The sequence below is a fragment of the Mus pahari genome, chromosome 21 (genome assembly GCF_900095145.1).
Source record: "Mus pahari chromosome 21, PAHARI_EIJ_v1.1, whole genome shotgun sequence".
NCBI classification, from domain to species: Eukaryota; Metazoa; Chordata; class Mammalia; order Rodentia; family Muridae; genus Mus; species Mus pahari.
The window spans coordinates 37,338,628-37,359,710 of NC_034610.1; the positions used below are offsets into that span (position 1 = coordinate 37,338,628).

The following is a 21,083-nucleotide window of genomic DNA, read 5'->3' on the forward strand; positions in this document are numbered from 1 at the left end:
GGGCACACACACACACATGGGCACACACACACACATGGGCACACACACACACACATGGGCACACACACACACACGTGGGCACACACACACACACACGTGGGCACACACACTTGGGTATGTGTGCAGGTACCCGCTGAAGCCAGAGGAGGGTTCCGTATCCTTTGATGCTGTAGTTAGGGTTCTGTATCCTTTGATGCTGTAGTTACAGGTGATTATCAGCCACCTGCTGTGATGTTGGAGACAGATCTCCAATCCTCTGTAAGTTGCAGAAGTAGTACCTGCCACTACCTCTGAGTCCTCTCTTTAGCCTCCTCATTATAATTTGCGGTCAGGTACTGTGACACTTAAAGCATTGCTCTTTCTGCTACGGATTGTTTTAGTTATTTGGGGCCTTTTCTGATTCTGTATGAATTTTAAGATTTTTGTGAAGAATGCATTAATGCTATTTTTTAAAAAAAAGCCAGAGTGAATCTCAATGAAGAACTGACCCAAGTCAGGCAAAGTATAGTGGGGGAGGTTAAATTACACAAAGGCAGCATAGGGAGCAGGGAGCTGACACTGATGCATCCTAACTTTGGTTGGGCAAAGCTATTCCGATATTTAAAAAATATTAGAATTGTACCACAGACAGACCAACCGACAGTCAGACAGACAGAAGGCAGACAGATACAGACGCAGACACGGCTTTTGTTTTTGTTTTTGTTTTTGGAAAGGCCATGGTTACACGTTCAGTGACTGACAATTACTATTGTCAAGAACCTTTGCAGGTCTGTGCTCCCAAAAGCCACACTGCAATTGACTCTAAGATCTCAGAGACTAATACTGTTGTGACCATGGGGATTAAATATCTCTTCCTGTGGACTCAAGGTTCATTGAGCTTGATATGGCTAGCACAGATCAGTGTCCAGGGGAAAAACCCTGATTCTAAGGGCTACTTACAGGGAAAGGTTTCTAAAAGAGGCTGCCCAAATTATCTCCTATAACTGGGAAGCTTGACCTGGAGATCACTGAAGGAGCCTTTTGGCTACGACTGCTACATCCCCCATCCCACACCCCAAATCCAATCCATCTATAGAGTCTTCTCATTAAAAGGGAAAGTTGGGAAATGCTGCCCCATGCTCTGAACTGAAAAAGATGAAATTCATCTAGGAGTAGAAAACTAATGTGAATAAGTAACGCTGAAGAGAGATGCTCAGAGATCAAAGGGAATTCAAACTACAGTCTTGACCCTGATGGGAGAGATAGGCCCCAGGGAGGAAGACAGCTCAGACGTGGTTCCTGTGACCCGGGCAACAGGTGATGGACACAGGTGGAGAGGAGACAGGTATCCCAAAGACATCACCCAGCTCTCACTAGACATAGTCCTGGCGACAGATGCGGTAACTGCTTGGTGACTGAGTGTCACACACTGTGGATGCCCAACTGTTGGAGATGGTGATGTTTAGGATGATCATGTGCTAACACCGCTGGTTACGGAAGGGTGTGTACGTGACCCCTATCTCACGTGATGACTCACATGATTCCTTGTGGGGCTTTTCTGCCCAGTGACATCTCCTTGATCCATCCATTCCAAATTATGATCTCCCTCTCATGTCCCTCTTCCAATTCTTTGCCGTATTTTTCTCTGCTCACTTTCTGATATTCCACACGCTTACTTGAGTTTACTTTCCACCTCTTCCCTACTAGCCCATAACGCAAGAGAGAGCACTTCAGTCTCAGTGGCATCCTCATACCACCATGGTCTGCACCAGTGCCAGGCATAGCAGAGATGAAACTGTTAAGTGACCCTTCCTCAAAACCACAACAAGCCCTGCCTGAAGAACTTTCTGGTTACTGTGTGCCCATTGCTAGGTTTTCTGTAACTCTGCTCTGCTACAGTAAATTGGGAAACAGGGCAGATTCTGTTCTGCTCTTCCAATATGGTATGGTGATAACAGCAAGTCTACTTTCTCAGTGGAATATGAGAGTTTAAGAATCAAAAAGCTTTCGGGGACTTATACATGAGAGTAGGCCATAACAAGCCCCATCTCAGAGAAATCCGTTTGCTTCATCCTTCTCTGCAGATATGGAAAATAATCCCAGGCAGCAATATTATGCTTCCATGGTTACGGACAATATTATGCTTTTCTAGGAGCAAACATAATTTTGATCCTTGCCAGCCAAGTTTCTGAACATGCATCGCTGCAATCAGGCCAGCCAGGCAGAACCGAAGTTTTACTCAGACCAAATCCATCTTATAGGAAAAGCAAGCCTACGAGGCAAACCCAAGTGTTAGTGACACCTGCGAGGGCTGATCTTTCCTGATCTGTGCAGAAAGTTACCTTACAGGAATACAATGTAACAGGACGTGTTGAGTGGGCTGGGCACTGGCCCTTTTGCTGCCAGACTCCTATTTCCATAGGAAAGTGAGCTGACTGTCCTGGGCCAAGATTCCTGACTGGTAGAAGTGGGTAATTCATCGCCTGGACTTCATAAGTTGCTCTCATGACTCAGTGAGTCAATCTGAATGGAGTTCTCAGAGGAGAATGTGGTCTATAACAACCATCAATGAAAACTGTTATTATTGTTCGGGACTGTGGTGCACTTTCGGTGACTTCAACTTTTTGCCAGATGGCTCTTTGCAAGTTAGTAGGATTCCTAGAATGCTGTAGCTACGATGACTCTATCTAAAAATCTCAACAGGCAGGCGTGCCTTTGCCATTACTAAGAGCACTCACACACCACAGTGCTCATGGAGATAAACGCCTTCATTTTCCTTATCTAGGAGCACAGGATAAAAGTCAGGACAGAAGATTCTCTCTCTCTCTCTCTCTCTCTCTCTCTCTCTCTCTCTCTCTCTCTGTGTGTGTGTGTGTGTAGAGATGCGGTTTTATTTTCTGTAGCTCAGATTGCAGAGTACATGCTTCAGTGCATGTGCACACAGTGCTTTCAGACATTCCCTCCCGGAGTTCCCTGTGTCCCCTTGTGTCACTGAGCTGTCCCTGATCTAGACATAGGTGTTGAGTGTGGGAGGACGTGAAAGCAGCAGGTGCCGCCTGTTTTCAAAAGTCTTGGCCTTGATGGAAACATTACACAAAAGGTGGAGGAATAACTGTTCCCATGAGGCCTTGCTTGCTTGTCTAACCTCGGGGAGACACAAACAGGTTGCAAAATCCAAGGACTGGGGATACAACTTAGCGGCAGAGTGGTTGTCTAGCAGGTGGACGGCCTGCTTTCAATCCCTAACACTGAGAGAAATCAAAAAAGGAACAAAGATGCGGAGGCTACACTTGTATCCCTTTTCCCAAAACAAAAAGAAAACATGGAAACAGTTAGAAAGGAAAAAACATAAATGAAATTCTGATTACTAAAGCCAGGGAAGGGAGACCAGTTACTTTTCTCTGAGGAAATTCAGTTTTTTCCACTCTCAGGCAGCGTAGACAATCCTGCTGGAGGACACACGGCCTAGATCACGTTTCTTGGTTATTTTTTCTGTTCCATCTTTCTTCAACATGAAAATGAAAACTAGCTCTCCGCTTTACACACACACACACACACACACACACACACACACACACACACACACACAGTGTCTGATCGATCACTCTACCACTGAGGTCTACTCTCAGCCCCTTTGGTTTGCTTAAGCTTCATGGATACTTTCTTCAGGTCTTAACAGAAATTAAAGCCTTAAAATAAACATGCAAGTACGCCGAGGACTATTTCATAATTCAAATAACTAACAAGGAAAGAGGAAGAAGAAATGCTCTGTACATGCCCTAAGAAGGGGCGTGCTAGTAGCTTCAGATCTACGTAACGGGCAACAGAGATAATTGAGAGCCTCTTGTCTCCTCTCAGCATCTTAATGTAGTCCAGAGATTTGCTCCCATCTTGAGTAACCATGGCAACTTGCAGAGACAGATTCTACCAATGCTTGGGGCAACATGAGAGGAGTGCTTCAGAAGGGCAACCCGGTTCCATCCACTCTTGAAAAACAGGGATAACAAGATACCTAGCCAGGAACTCTAACACCTCGGGTCTTCTGAGTCCCAAGTACAGAATCAGGAAGGAAAACACCTGAGACTCCAGCTCATCTAATTCCTTGGCTTTTAACAAAACGAAACAAAGAATAAACGAACAAAACAAACAAAAAGCAGGCCCAGAGGCTGTCTGGTTGGACCAGGATCATCTAGTGTTTGGTAGGAAGGAAATCACTTGCTGGTCCTCACTCAGCCCAGAGTCCACCATCTCCCACTGGTTTCTAATCCAGGAAGCCCCTAGACATGGTAAAGGTCACAGTATCCACCGCCCCCCAATCCAAGTCTCCATCATTTTCTACCTTGTGTTGCTATGGTACAAAGAAGAACAATAAACTAATGACCCTACTGTCTACAAATGTCAGCTCCCAGCAATCTTTTTTCTTCTGAGCTTTTACAACATCCCTCCTCCAAGACAATTCTGAAAGCATTCGCAGGTGTTATTTTTGTTCATTAGACAGCAAGTCCTCCACTTTTCTACCTGGGAGTGCCGCAGAGACCCTTGGAGCTCTGCGTTCCCTGATGCACACAGCTGTGCCGTGTCTGGTATTTCTATTCTGTTTCACAGCTCAAGGACGCAAGGGTGGTCTTAGTTAGGCCCGTAAGATCTGCTCCTTGATCCTGCACACTTGCTGATGTTTGCAGGCTAGTGTAGTGAGAAAGTTTGATAAATTGCTTTGAACAGTTATGGAGAAAGCTGGACTTACATCAAGAGATAAATGTCTTTTGCCCTTAAACAAAATGCCATGGACACCCAGCATTTGGTTAGACTGAGCTTAGAATTAAAACCAATGTCCCCCACAAGTCCATATGTAAAGTACGAACCAATGAAATTCTTTTGATGGATTTTTTCTCATACAGGGTCTCTTTTTCATCCATTTTCTCTCTATATATATTCCTTTCATCTGTTCTTCTACTTTGGTATAGGGTCTTGTTATACAGCCCAGGCTGGCCTCTGCTCACAGTCCTCCTGCCTCACCCTCTGATGGGTTGGGGTACATGATGGTATGCCCAGTACAATGTAATTATTGATGTACAAAAAGTATAAAAATTAATGACAATGGAATAATTTCCTATCATCTTTCCTAAGAGAGAGACTATTGGTTTGTTCTAAAGACACAATGGGAATTTAAAATTAAACGCCAACACTCCCTTTTATCCAGTCATTTACATCTTGTCTCTGGAAAAACTACAACAAAGAAGACTTTTTTTTTTTTTTTTAAGTTCTGAGCCTGGCATGGAGGCACATGCCTTTAATCCTAGCATTTAAGAGGTGAACTCAGAAGGCTCAAGAGTTCAAGGCCAGCCATGGAGTGAGTTCTGGGTCATCCTATAACAAGATTCTGCTCAAAGAAATTTATACTTTTTTTAATTTATAATTTTAATTAACAGATATGTCTATCCTAGTAGCAATAGGTAGACAGCACACAAGTCTTGATATGAAAAAGCAGGTGTTTGTCGCCTCGACGCGCAGAGATACCACTCCCACCTCCAACCTTCTACTTCTCCCCCTCCTTTTCCACATGTCATGATCGATATGAATTTATAAAAATGTATTTTAGTGTAAGGCTACGTTAGAAAGCCCAAGTCGGGACAAACTAGGGACAGTCAGAGCTGTTAGATTGTTTTATCCTTAAGTGAAGTAATTTATATTAAGTGCAAATACATATTCTCTCAGAAAAAAAAGTCACATAAATTACACAATTCACCTAGTTCAAAGCATTAACCATTTATCGTGTTGCCACTGTGAGAGTGATCGTACCTGCTGAGGTTTCTCTAAATTTGTCACTGGTCTTCTTTTTCCTCCACTTCCAAGGCTTGAAGATTTTCCCAATGGTGGAGAGTTTCCCCTTTCTCTTGAAGGGAGGTGTCTGGGAACCTGCTGGGGGGCCATCTGAGTTTGCTATGGAGGCTTTGTCTAGTCCATCAACTGTATAAAGAAAAATCAAGTTAGAGAAAAGCTGCCATGAAAGTCTGAAACAGCACTGTCTGTCTTTTCTTGGACTGTTAACAGCAACTTTCCTGCACTCTTTGGAATCTCACATAAAGTCTGTATTGTCCTATTCTGCAGCTGGTAGGACTCCCTTGATATCAATCAGGGAATCAATCAATCATGAGTTATAGTCCCCCTAGGCAATCATTTTTGGGAAACAGAAAAAGAACAAGAGACTTACATAATAGTTAGGGCCAGACAAATAGAGAGCCGTGAACCACAGCCGAGACCATCTGCAACAACACATCAGTACGTCTTGGTGTCCCTGCAATAGGATGCTCCTTCACAGCTAGCTTGGCATTCTCAGCAAGGACTTCATAGTCATGGTTTCTCCTTCACAAAATAAAGTGTGGTGCCAGGAAGCTAAATCTATTTTTATAATGCCAGCACTATTGTGTGCTTCTGTTGGAGCAAACTTTCAGCCTCAAATAAACTGGTAGCTATCGTTAACAATGGAACTCGGTGGGAAACATGGGCACAGCATGTGGCAAAGCATTATCTTCATATGCCTTCAGTATTTTATTATTCAGAAAGAAAAAATAATAAACACACCCTTCTGCTGCCCTACATTAAATTCCAAACAGAAAGGACATAATAATGACCTGTATCGTTCCAACTCCAAATTTTAGTGGCAAAAACAATGCCACTAAATTAGACAATGACAAATGACGGCTTTACTCAGTCTGTTTATAAAATGGGCATTTGCACAAATGCACAATCAGTTCAAATCAACAAAACCTTAAGTGTTGAATCTAGGTGGCAAATGAGTTCCAGTCTTTCATCTTCTCTGAAGCGTTGGAAACTTTCATAATAAAATATTAAGGAGGAAAATAAATACAGATAGAATTTTTATAGCCAAGATATAGTGCAAGGTTGAATGGACCCCTCTTCCTGTTACTTTTGATATAGCCATGGCATAAACCCATTCGTACAAACAACCTGAGTTCATTTCTGAAATTCCATGCTGGAAAGGGCACATGGAAGATAGAATGCACTGTGTGCATCCATTTTTATCAAAATTTCAAATAGGCAAAACGTATCAGTGACAAAAAAACCAAAAAACCAAACAACCAAACAAACAAAAAAAGAAGAAAAAAGAAAATCAGTAGAATTAACTGGAGAGACAGAAAACTGGGAGACAGAATTTATCTCAATATTGGATGGATCACAGAAAACTGGTCACAATCTTTACGATTTTTTTTCACATTTTACTTTATGTAAAATTAACCTTAGAAAACTCACAGAATGAAGTCTGATTGATACATGAGATGAAGTGATTACAGATGAATTGTGATGATATCCATCAAAGACAAATAAATGGATAGATGGTGTGGTGGTTTGACAAGTTTGACACCCCCCCCCCCCCCATATATTCATGTGTTTGGCCCATGAAGAATGGCACGATTAGGAGGTGTGGCCCTGTTTGAGTAGGTGTGGTCTTGCTGGACAAAGTGTGTCACTGTCTGGGTGGGCTTTGGGGTCTCCTATGTTCAGTCTCCACCCAGTGTGGAAGAGAGCTTCCTCCTGGCTGCCTTTGGATCAAGGTGTAAAACTCTCAGCTCCTCCTGCACTATGTCTGTCTGGATGCTGCCATGCTTCTCACCATGATGATAATGGACTGAACCTCTGAACCTGTAAGCCAGCCCCAATGAAATGTTATCCTTGTAAGAGTTGCCTTGGTCATGGTATCTGTTCACAGCAGGAAAGCCCTAACTAAGGCAGATGGGATGAGTTGATGAGTAAGTATCCAACCCCAGCCAAATGCTCAGTTATTGAAGCTCGGTGGTAAAGACGTGAGACCTATGATGAAATATATTTATCCTCTGTGTAGTTTTGAAATTTTTTCATAATAAAAACTATCTGGGGGAAGGGACAAGGAATAAGAAAAATCTAAAGCAAGCACTTCTACTTCAAGGGAGATATTTTCACTCCTATTCCTTTTCTTAAGTATAACTTGAAAAACAACGGCAACCCTGCATACTACTGATTTTGAAGAAGATGATTGTGAAGTAGAGAGAAAGCAGACCACTGTAAGATCTCAGGACCCCCCCCCCCCAAAACAGGGCTCTGTGGGGACTTCGGCTACATCTCTCACTTTTATAGCTGGAGAAGTTAACAAACCAGATAGATCAGTCGGCATGGACCAAAAGGACTCAACCAAAGCCTGACCTTTCCAGCTACCAGACTCGGGTCAGGAGGGGAAGACAACCTGCGAAGACAGAAAAGCTTAGACCACAACTATTGTGCTCTGGTCAAACCCCACAAAGGAAACTGTGATCATACATGCCAGCAAAAGCTAAATGCAGGAGGAGTGAGGCTCTCACACTCAGGAGACTCCAGCAAGGAGCCCAATACGTCTGCCAGAGCTGTGCTAACAGAAGGCAAAACAAGAAGACCTTCGTGCCTGCTACCCCACAATGCCAGCGGAGACCATGTGTGGAGCCTAGACGTTTACCCCATGCAGCAACTGGGGTTGTGTTAAAGCCTGTCCATTGAGAATTCTACCCCTGTTGGGTACTAATGAGGACCTTCATATATAGGGTGTCAACAAGAACCTGGATTTTCACCTCTATGCACGAGTGGCAAGCTGGCACTCATTTCGTGCTTGCACAAGTGTTAGATGAAGTCAATGGGAGCAGAAGGTTGAAATAAGATGTGGAATCTCATGACATAATACATAAAAAGTTCAAATTTTGGTTAAAAAAAAAATCCCCTGACATATGAAGAGCCGAGGAAATTCCAAACTGAATGAATGACATCAATCAATAGTTACAACATGTAGACAGCAGAATCTGCATGCATTTTCCTTCCAGTTACATAGGGCAAGTCTCACTCTTCTCTTTCACGATGTCTACGATGTCTACTCTGATCCCAGGTGCCACCTAGGCTTCTGTAAGTGGCCCTAACCCTACTTGCAGCCAGACCCATACACGGGGATGGGAGTCTGTACCCTAAGTCAAAGGGAAGCCCCAGCAGAGAACTAAAGCCTTCACTTCTATTCCTGCAGCTGCCTACTGTGAGCCACAGGACGAGCCACCGAGGAAGCAAGCGTGTGCTTTCTCTTCCTCACAGGGCTTGATATTGAAATCTCGTGGAGGAGATGGATTTGGAACAACTGGATGTTGTAAAATACAGAAGAGCTGACTCGTGCAAACAGAGGAACTAAGGTTTCCATCTGAAATTCATCTCTATGGCTACAGACCAACACCAAGTTTGTTCTTACTTTCTTACACTGGAGAGTGAACATTATCACGCCGACCACATACCTGGTTCTTTGACAGACCATAAAGACTGGGATTTCCATCCCAGCCGGGGGAGCTCAGTCTACTTTAAACTTGTAAGTAAAAATAAATAAAGTAAAAAAAAAAAAAATGCAGCAACTTCCTGGATGACATAGCTTCATAGGTGGAGCAATATAGTTGATGAATTAAATACAAAAACAAAACACAACAACAACAAAAACCCAAAACTGACTCAGTTAAATCTGTGACTGCATAAGGAATGAATGACTCTGTCTTCTCTCTTCCACCTTCAGTCCTATCTTCCTCTCAAGTACCAAAGACAGAGGCCGGTGCCAGCAGACACAGGGATATGTGCACATGTGTGAGTCTGCACATGCACATGCACATGCACATGCACATGCACATGCACATGCACATGCACATGTATCCCCCTGGCAGAATGAATCTACTTGCTTTTACAACTGACAGAACCACCCTTGCTGTCAGACGCTGTACGGTGGCCCAATTGATCAAATGCTATTGTGATTCCCTTAAAGCATGGTGGAACAGTGAAGCATGGGCAGAATAAATCTTTTTCCAGGCACCTAGAAACTGGGATCACCACTGATATTTCTATGCTTCTTCTTTTGAACAAACTTATCATCAAAAAAAAAAAAAAACCCCAGAAAGTTTCTGTAAACTCTCCCATCTAAGACCAACAGACCTTGCATTTACACATGGCCGAGGGCTACATCCCACCTAGCTCTTTGCAATGGTGACAAACTTCCTCTTCTTTTTCTTTTTTCTTTTTCTTTGCCCTTCTTATGTAGAAGAGACCTGGTCTATGTAAACCAAGCTGGCCTTGAACTCATATGACTCTTCCCCTGGCCTCCTAAGGGCTAGGATTACAGGAGTAGATCACATGCAACAATGATCTACTTTCCTGTCCGTCATTACCTTCTGGTTCATACTAGAGACTTATATTTTACATTTACTTTTTAAACGTAGCGCATGCTGAAATGCAGTCTTGACCTCCCTGAATATGGAGATTTTGTACATGAGCTATTTCCTGGCCAAGTAAGTCCATACCACTGAGCGCCCTCACAGCACCAACTGGTAAGACTTCAAAGAGCACATGCAGGTTTTATTTTAAATTAAACAGAAACGCAAGCAACTTTAGCACAGCCATGACCATATAACTCAAAAAAAAAAAAAAAATAAATGAAGCTACATAATTACTACATTAAAATTGTGAACTTTGGTGTTCTTTCCTCTGAGACCTAAGAACAGACCGGGCTTCTTAGACAAGGCCAACTATTTAGTGCAAGAGTTTATAGGTCTTTAAAAACAATATTTAGTGTTTTATGATATGTCAGACACCCGTTTTCCACACACACAATCATTTCAGTCACTGAGAAAATGAGGCACAGTGTTCCATTCATAAATCTAGTAACTGAAAGGTCACTCAGAAAAGAGCCCCAGTGAAAGATCTCCTGGTGCTGACTGGGGGCGAGCTGGCAGCCACCTTGAGAAAAAGTAGTTGAAAAAAGACGGTCTCAACTTTCTCTAAATACCCTTAAGTACTTGCAGGTGAAGTTGAATGCACTTATAAAATCCAATAATAACAAAACCAGACAGATCATATGTGGTATTTACATTTTTGCTAAGCCCACACTTTGAGGAAGCTAAAAAGCGAAAACAAAAGTAAGCAAACTGAACTTTGTTTCCTTAAAATAGGCCTCAGAGACATCTTTCCTTTTGCGCTTACACGTATGGTCGTTCAATCATTATGATTATATTAAAATTATCATGATAGAGTTTTACCATGTTTTTTTTTGTGTGTGTGTGTGTGTTTCCATTTCAGTTCTACCACTAACCTCTTCGGTCACAGAACACTCAGTAAGAAAACACAAGCATAGTTCAAGGAGAAGATTGAACTCTACCTCCCCCGCTCACAAAGCACATACATCCCTCCATTTAAATGAAACAAAGGCTCTCTGCATGTGCCATCATCCATGAGGGCAGACATACAAAACCAAGTGGATCTAAAGGTCACAGTCTACGGATGCTACAAGCTACAAGTGATCCATGATGACTAGGTAGAAATGTAGAAGGTGGCCAGTAGGCCATCCAAGATGAATGACCAATGAAGAAGAGGAAAAGAATCAACTATAGGACACCCCATTTGGGTACAGGTTAGAAACCTCTGTATGTGTATGGTGAGACACGACACAAGTGGATGGCTGATGGTGGAAGTTACAGATAGCGAAGTGGGAATCTAGAATGTTCTGCATGACACCAATGACAATTGGGACATAACTGCATAAACCCAAGTTTTGCAAGATAGGAAGACAGGAAATAGATTATCAGCATGGACATATACACTGCCAGGCACATATGTTCTTTCTTGGTTTCTGATAGTGTTCTTCAATAAAGGGGAAATCAAAAAGTCCATTATGTACAGAAATGGACACTTCCGGGGTTGGGACACAGAACTATTAGATAAGCCCTTAGCATCTTATATTGCTAGGATGTAAGGGGATACTGTAAACAAACTGAACAGTAGATGTCAGAGAAACATGGGCAGGAACTCAGAGGATACGCAAAGTCAAATGTTTGAACAACTGGGGCATACTAAATAATATAATACTAACTTATAACAAAAAAATCTAAAATAAATATCTTTGGGTCCATATTTACACAAGCAAATATTAAATAAATAAATTTGGGACAAAAGGAATCTGTGCAGATGAATTCTGGTAATTGTAGAAGGAGCTTTCGTTCCCATGCCTTACATGCTACCACAGTGCAGTTCCTTCTGGAGAGCAGCAGTGTGGAGGGTTATGAAGTGAGTCCTCACTAACTTCATAATAAAGGGCACTGAATCACCTCACCCAAGGTGACCAAGGTTGTTGTCATATGTGATAGATTGTGTTTACAGTAGCATCCTTCATGTGTTGTGATCCATCTGGATCTCCAAAACCCACAAGCCAGGGACATTACATGAAACTGTCAGAAAAGGCCAAGTTGAGGGACATGCCTAATATACCTGACTGATGCACCTCAGACCAACAAGGTAATTAAAAACAAACGGAGTCTGAGTAACTGACAGTGGGAGGCCGTGACATGGGATCTTAGTGAGACCTTCCATCAAACACAGTGACATCAAGGAAACACTGCTGAGATTCTAATAAACTGCAGCTTGTAAGAAGGTGCCACTGTCTGTCATTTGGTTGTAATAAGTTTATCACATACACAAGAGACTAAGAGCAAGAGAAAATAAATGCAGCAGTGTATGACAATACAACCATCTTTCCACTTTTTCTGCAAATCTAGAACTATTCTTTTATTTTAAACAATACATGTCTGCGTGTGTATGTTCCAATGTGTGTGGGTGTGCTCACAGATCTGAGGTGGACACTGGGTGTCTGGCTCTATCTATCTCTGTCTTATTCTCTTGAGCCAGCGTCCTTCCCTGAACTTAGGGCTAGGCTGACAGCCAGCATGCCTTGGTGGTCCTCCTGTCTCTGCTCACCACAGTGCTAGGGGTCCAGGCACAAACCATCATGTCCCCTTTTTATGCGGGTGCTGGAGGTTCAAACTCAGGTCCGGACGCTTATGTAACAAGCACCCTTGCCCACAGGTTCCCAAATCCAGAACTATTCTAAAAGAAAAGTCATATTTTTAATGTATCATAGCCACCAACGTGGTAAATAAACTTAGATATCTGTATTTTTAGGGTCCTTTCTGCTCTAAGAGGCGTGGAGGGGTACACGAAAGGTCTCTACCCCCAGGATTTTGGAGAGATAACATTTTCCAGTTGTCCATCTTCCTTCCCTTTCCTAACACTTTCCTTTCCCTGTATTTTGGCACTGAGGGTTTTTAAAGACCGGCATTCTGCGATTTCAGCATGTTTTAGCACATGACCTACTCAGATTAAGTGGTAGTCAACATTTTCTATATGAGCGGAGAGTGGGGTCACTGTCCACACCACATCAGCAAGGACTCAGTCACTGTTAAGGAGAGGCCAGGTACAGAGGGGAGATTCCAAACCCATCCCCCAACACACACGTGTGCACGCATCCATGTAAGGATCGTTGTCACGTACAGCTGATACAGAGTGACACGTTCAGGATACAATGTTTCCCTGTCCTTAATTTTTAAGTTACTGAGGTCATTTTAACAATAAAGTTTTGACACTCAAAAGTCAATTCAAAGGGTTGAAATTTATTCTGTAATAACGGAGTGTCCTCATTTCCCATGTTGAGAGAAGGGTTGGACAATGACAGAAAAGAAACCCCAAGGTTCGTGCTTCTGTCCCCAGACTCCTGAGAAGCAGAGAGCGTGAGCTATTCACTCTTAGGCTCACATTGGGTTCTTTTGCTCTCCCAGCAGCCAGGAGTATTAAGTGCTTTAGCAATAACAGAACGCATAATGTCTCATACTTCTTGAACACTTACTATTTGCCACAAACTCAGCAAAGTGCTTTGCCTGCACTAATTTGGGCTAATTTTTACAACAGCGTGGAAGACAGGTATTGAAAGAGGGTGTTATTTCTTCAATTAAATAGTGAGAGAGCCACAGAGATTAAAAACCTAACTTGGGATCGGGCATTCAGTCTGCACATGTTTATATTCACAAAGACCAAGATTAAAACTATATTGAGTAAGTAATATAGAAGTTATCCTACTGCAGTAACACGAGAGTTAAATGTTGGAGTTTGGATTTTAAGTCATAGTCACCTGCCTCTAGCACTAGTAATCCCAACCAGTTTCTTACAAGGCTGGCTTCAACTCAGTGCTATGTCCCTGGAAAATCCAGGGAGATCAGAGCCAGTGGGACCGACTGGATTCTTGCTCTGAAATCACTCACACTCTGCCGAGGAAGCAGACACAGCCAGTGGGCCATGCAAACCAAAACCAAAAGTCAACTGGACTCATGGGAGGGAGGAACGAACTCCAGCTGACTGTGCTGGGAGTGTTTCTTAGGACGGACTGTGACCTGGGGTCAGATGAGAGAATTAAAAAGGAAGAAGTACCTTGCAGGGAGTGAATCCAGGATGGCCGAGCTTTTCGAAGCTCCTTGCTATTGCTGGGCTGAGCTCACAATAGACACATATTTATGGGATAATATGAACAACTTATAAGGTCATGTTTTTTGACCACGTGACATGATCAACTATGAAGAGTTCAAAGAGAAACGGGAGTGTTTTGAACTTCACATAAACGGCAGATGCAAAGTGTCAGTCATCTGATTCCTAGTCGGGGAGCTTCCCTTCCACCCGGCTGGCTGCATTAGCCTATCTGAGCATATCCAGGGAATCATCTCCTGGTATCTCTAAAGCAGCCAACTGTAAACCAGAAAGCAAAGCAGGCGTTGCACAACCAGGACGGCCAATAAATCCCGGTCACTGTTCTGGATTTTGATCATGAAATCGGGACGGTGAACTTAGCCAGAAAGAAGAGACCTGGATCCTGGACCAACTCAGCTACTTCGGCAGCAGCCCCGTGACCTTGAGTGAGGACCCCGATTTTTCAACGCTGTAAATCAGGATACTGGGCTAGGTGATCTCACGGTGCCTCTCCAACTACTCAGGGCTCTCTTGGTTCTTCACTTGCGCTGGCTGAGTCGCATTGAAGACCAGCTCTGAGTGCCGCATGGAGACTGTTCATCACCCATCACTACAGAACAAGGAACAGGTCCTATTCGCATTGTTCCATTTAGTGCAAGAGGAAGGGGAAGCCCAGAGAAATCAGGTAATTTGTCTAAGGTCATAGGGCTGATGAGACGGCACTGGTTTGCCTCCACAACGCCCTTTACATAAAACAGGAAGGGAGTGCTGTTGTGGGTGAGAGCAGATCTCTGCTTCATAAGGATATAAGATGTAAACGCAGAGAGTGAATCATGCCCCGTGTTTGCCCTCAGCCACGTGCTTGGATTTGTCCAGAGTTGGGGAAGGTACTGTTTTGAACTCTCAAACAATGTCCCATGCCATCACAGTTCATTTACACTCGCGGCAGGCACAGAGTAGTGTTAATTTAATAGATACTTTTTCTCTTCATTTTCCACTGAGTGTACTCATTTCATTGTACAGAGAATTGTTATTTACCATAAAATTAATTCTCAAAATTCAAAAGTACCAATTTTTAAACTTAAAAAAAAAAAAACCACCACCACCACCACCAACAAAAACCAAAAAAACAGAAGTGGCCATTCCTTCTAAATTCCCAAAGGAAAACGCTACTAAAGACTTCCATCTGCCCATTAAGCACTGACAGAAAATTCCAGAGTTAAAACTTGTGGCCCAAAGTGTAGGATAGTCTGTTTGTGCAGCTGTGTGACATCCTGATTCACTGACGTGCACAGCATCCCCTAGACTTGCTACAGGGTATTTTACAGATTAAATAAAGTCATTCATGTATGAGGATTAATGGAATTCTGATTTAGTGGGCAAAGGGTCATTTTGTGAATGGAAAAAAATCAACTTTAATGAAAACACAAAGTATTTTAATTTTTGAAAACCATTACAACCATTATAAGCAAAGGTTTCTTTACCAACAGATGAGGGGTCTGTATAGGAACAAGAAGTAGTTAAAGGAATGAAAACTAAGACAGGAACCAACCAGTCTCTGACCTTGCTACCCTCTGGCCCTTACCATCTCCTACAGCAACTCCAGGGTCTGGGATGAATGAAGGGTTGCTGTACTCGGGAAAAGAAGGACAATTTCTTCATATTCTTTGTGGACAATCTGCCAAGTAAGACAGAATTTCACCTCATTGGTTTGGGGATAATGATCACCCTGTTTAGGCTGAGCACACACAGATGGATGAAAATTAGAGGAGAAAATGAAAGGTCTTATATATAAACTATTAAGTTAAAAAAACAAAACAAAACAAAATGTAGCCCTGGTGATGTGGGTATATAATCACCAATATACAGGAAGCCAGGAGGATTTCAAGTTCCAATTCTTTCTGGGCTACAGGCTGAGTTCAATAGTAGTCTGGACAATTTAGTAATACCCTATCTCAAAACAGAAAGGAAAGAAAAAGGATTAGGGAAGGGGCTGGGGAGATTGTCTAGTTAGTAATGTGCTTGCTAGACAAGTCTGAAAGCCCGAGTTTGGAACCCCAGGACCCCTGTAAAAAGCTGGATGTGGAGGCACCTCTGCATTGGGAAGGTGAAGGCAGATGGCCCCCTGGGATTTGCTTGATAGCTTAGCAGGACAGGTGGTCTTTATACTCAGGGGGGGACTCTGACTCAGAAAATACAGTACACACACAGTGATGAGGACTCATGACAATGTCATTTACAGGCATGTCTCTCTCTCTCTCTCTCTCTCTCTCTCTCTCTCTCTCTCTCTCTCTCTCTGTGTGTGTGTGTGTGTGCAGGCTTGGGATATAGACCAATCCTATATAGAATGCCAGCCTAGCATGTAAAAGGCCCTAGGTTTAATCACATCATTTTAATAAACAAAAAGTACATAAATAAAAAATAAAATCTAGTCAATAACATCATTTTAAAGTCCATGGCCAAATTTTCATTCACCCAAAATCATGGAAAGTTCCCCATAGGATGCATGGGGCAGAAATATCAACAGACCAGCCCAAAGAAAGGTGGGTAAGAACTCTTAAAATGTTTTATAGTATGTATGTGTGTATGTACGTATGTATGTGTGTGTATGTATGTGTGTATGTATGTATGTGTGAATGTATTATGTATGTATGTATGTATCTATCTATCTATGCATCTATCTATCTATCTATCTATCTATCTATCTATCTATCTATCTATCTATCTTCTATCATCTCCAACTATTACCTAGAAACCTCATCAAATCTCCAAAGCAGGTATCTGCTAAGAAACTGTTGGCCACACATAATACTGGATTATTTCCTGGAGACAGACATGAACTCTGCAGGCATATAGAGAGAAAACAGGATGCTGGAAGATAGATCCCACAGAGGAGGATTTATGTCGATTCGTCATGCGGGGTCCCAAGGCTCCAGATTTATATCCTCGTGGTCCGGCCTCAGAGATGAGTGCAAACAAGCCAGGCATTTGAACTTGGAGAGGCAAATGGAAAAGGACTGAGGATGATGGATGGATCCCAGGGATGCAGCAGGGGAAGGAGAGGAACTGCCTAGAGGTCTCCACGGCCCCAACCTCTACAGAGTGTGGGAGCTGTCAGGCGGAGAGTGGACTTAGGGGAAATACTGTTAGGCTGTGCTTAGATCCCATGAACCTCAGGTGTTGGCAGGACATCTGGGGGAAGATGTCCAAAGACGGTCAGAACTGCATTACTGACACACTAGGCAAGAAGTTGGAGTTGAATTTGGTGGAGTCTTCCAAACAAAAGCAGCTGCAGAGGGATGAAGATAAACTCGGGGAAACAATTACATTGGGAACAGTAAGCTTTGTGCAATAAGAAACCTTGAACATTTTTTGGCACCGATGATGACTGAGCCCAGGAAAAGATCTGTTTGCTGTTTGTTTAAATGCATAAAGTGTGAAGGGAGCTGAAGCACCAGCAAGGTCTGAGAAGGCCCTGGGTTTGGAGAGGTGGAAAGGTCCAGGGAAGAGGGCTATAGAGCTGTGCAAGCCAGAACGCTTGTCCAGTCACACACGGACCAAAGGGAGACTCACTTCCTTAGGGTGGCAATAAGACTTGTAGTGGTGGGGGAGAATCCAGATCTCATCTGGTGACTATGAGGTGACCAGGAAGTCGGGAGATGATGTCAACAAAGGCATGTTCAAGAACACTCACCAGATGACACAACTTCACATGAAGATGTACACACAACTTCACATGAAGATGTACACAACCCTAGAGCAAGATGGTGGCAAGTTGCACAGAGAGCCTGGGAGAGGTCAATTCTACCCGTTTGTGTAGGATTGCCACTAAAGAGCAGTATGTGTGTGATTGTGTGTATGTAGGGGTGAGGCTGGGTTGGGATGTAGCTTAGTTGGTACACTACTAACCCAGTTTTCACAAAGCTCTGGCCTCCACCCCTAGTGCTAGGGAACCCAGGAGTGGTGGCATACACCAGCAATACCAGCAATCTAATGGATGTGGGAAGATTAGAAGTTCAAGATAGTCCTTGGCTACATAGTGAGTTCAAGTACACGGCAGCTAGGCAAACTAACAAAATAATAATAATTAAGAAGCTGGGGTAGGATTATTGCTAGAAAGCAATTACAGGGAAAGCCGGGTTTGGGGCTGACCAGAAAAGGAAGACGACTACAAAAAGATGGAGATGTGGAAGGAAGTTCTGAGTACAGAATGGAAGCATTTCGTCACGATTAATTCACCAAGCAACTCTCTGAGCACCGGTCAGGGAGCTAAGGAAAAAACTCAGCGGGCAGGATCTCTGCCTGAGGGAGTGGTGAGCCAGCAAGGGAGGATGGGGACAGTCAAGTGGTCACTCAATGTAGACTGCTGGTGTGTGAGGAGGGCAGGCACAGGGCAGTGCTGCTGGGCCCACAGTGATGCCACTGAGGGTTCCCATGACAGGCATGACATGAAGCAGTCTCCAAACTATGAGTCACGATTTGGAGTGAAATTACTCAAGGGCTTTAGCCTAATTTCATCACGCAGCCTAACAGGTGGGGAAATACCCTGTTCAAATTAAACAGGAAGCTATTGAAAAGTAGCAGAAGGAGATTAACATTCCACAGTTGGTACAGCTAGTTCTCCTGAGAGGGAGGAACAATCTGACCAATTAAAAATCATCTCATGACAGTGATGCCTTTACCACTGATTTTGATTTTTTTTTTTTCACTGCAGTATAGCCATTAAGGGTATTTCACTTGCAAAATATCCCATTTTGGTTTCTTTCTTTAAAATGACATGTGGGTTCAGTGAGCATTCTGGCAAACAAATTGTACCAGCTGCACTTGGGTATAACCCCAAACTCAAAGCCCCTGAATCCAATCTGGACACTCTCCAAGCAACTGGCTCATTCCAAAATTCTTTTCTCATAGTGTATTTATTAAGAATTTCAATACCGAAGGCACCCTAAATATGTATGAGAAAGCTGGGGACTCCATCTGTAACTGAAACTTACAAGTGGCTAAATGCAATTCACTGATGTCTTCAAAAGACATACAAATAATTACTAAGTGAACAAGGAGGAAAAAAAGTCATTTCCTTCCTTAAAAATGTGTGTGTCCCGGTCAAGGGTCGTGCTTGCCCATGTGCACACGGGCAAGCCAGAGGACCAACCTCAAACATCATGATGTGGGTAACATCCACTTTACTTTTATTCTTTCTTTACTGGAAATAATTTTTCTATACAATATATTCTGATCCCAGGTCCCCCTTCTTCAGCCCCCCAAAATCTGCTCCACCCTCTCTACCCATCTGACCCTGCCCCTTCTCCTCTCTCTCTTTAGAAAACAAAATGGGCAAAAGAATAAAGAAATAAAGCAGAATAAAACAAAACAGGAAAAATAGAAAAAGCATGAGTCACACACACATACACACATGTATATACACACACTCACATACACACTAGTGTGCATGCACATACACACCCACACACACACACACACATGCACATGTATATATACACAAAACCCACAAAAACATAATAGGAGAAGCCATGAAGCAAAAGACCTGTAAAGTTAAAAACAAAGTCCAAACATAACATTATGGGACAAAACATCTCCCAAAACACCATGGAGTTAGTTTTGTGTTGACCAGCCACTGCTAGGCATGGGGCATAGGTTTGGTTTGCATACCCAGTGAGAGCAGCTGTCAGTTGGGGATACTTGTTACCCACTTATTTGAGAAGACAGGGTCTGTCACTCTCACCATTAGGCAAAGCTGGTATGGCCAATGAGACCCAGGGATGTGCGCTCCCCCTCCCACCTCTCCAGCACTGGATTTCCAGTGGGTGCCGCCACTCCTGGCTTTTTGTTTTGTTGGTTCTGTGGTGTGAACTCAATTTCCCCATGCTTGCAAGCACTTCACTATCTTAGCCATCTCCCCAACCCAGGGTCACCTTCATATGAAGAGGAAATATGTACTCTTGCCATCTAGTCTTATCAGGTCAGGAACCAAGTAGGCTTTTTCTGGCCTTCCATACTGTACCTACGTCACAGAAAGTTCTGGTTGATGTTTATAAATAAATACCTAACCCAGCGAGGAAATATGGCAGATAATTCCCAGGGCCTGGCCTAACTAGGTCATGACTTATTTTATCAGGTCTTCAGGTTTTTCATTCAGAAGAAATTATTCCCAACAGTGTGTTCCTGTAGAACTCAAAATATTTTGAAAGATAATATAACAAACACTAATGTCTGAAACTGGAAAACTACCAAAGACAGCAGGAAGGATGATAAATGCTCTTAAGAGCGGCTCAGACTTGGCTGACACACTTCTTCAGGTGAACAAATGCTTAACTGCAGCTTGGGAAGGAATGCAGAGACACTTCATCAAAGGCAAATCGCTGAAAACCATCCAGAAGGATCTCTATTGAGAAATCTCTACTTCCCCTCACGGTGAGCGCAAAACAGTAATTTCTTCCCGATCATGATCACCGCTGACAGCTCCGAGCTTTCCAGACATGCCTAAGACCGGCTCAGATTCTCTGCTTTCACCCCCTTCTTCTAACTAGGGGGTCATAAAAGGCATCTCTATTATAAAACAAAACAAAACAAAACAAAACTAGAAAGAAGCCAGTACTTAGAAGGCAGAAGCAGGAAGATCTTGGACTTCCAGGACAGCCTGGTCTATATAGTGAACCACAAGATAGACAGAGCTGTATAGAGAAACTATGTATGTTGTCTGGAAAAACAACAAAGCAAGCAAGCAAGCAAACAAACAAAAAAAGAGAGGGGAGAGGGGAGGG

The 21,083-nt window shown here is 43.0% G+C and overlaps 1 protein-coding gene across 8 annotated transcripts in view; it reads right to left on the reverse strand.

Annotated features, from left to right (window-relative positions):
- Phactr2 (phosphatase and actin regulator 2) overlaps window positions 1–21,083 on the reverse strand; it is a 255,920-nt gene that overhangs the window by 71,101 nt on the left and 163,736 nt on the right. For all 8 annotated transcript variants that reach the window (XM_029532880.1, XM_029532881.1, XM_029532879.1 and 5 more), the window contains exon 2: window positions 5,779–5,946. In XM_029532880.1, the coding sequence (XP_029388740.1) occupies window positions 5,779–5,946 (168 nt within the window). The remainder of the gene's footprint in view (window positions 1–5,778; window positions 5,947–21,083) is intronic.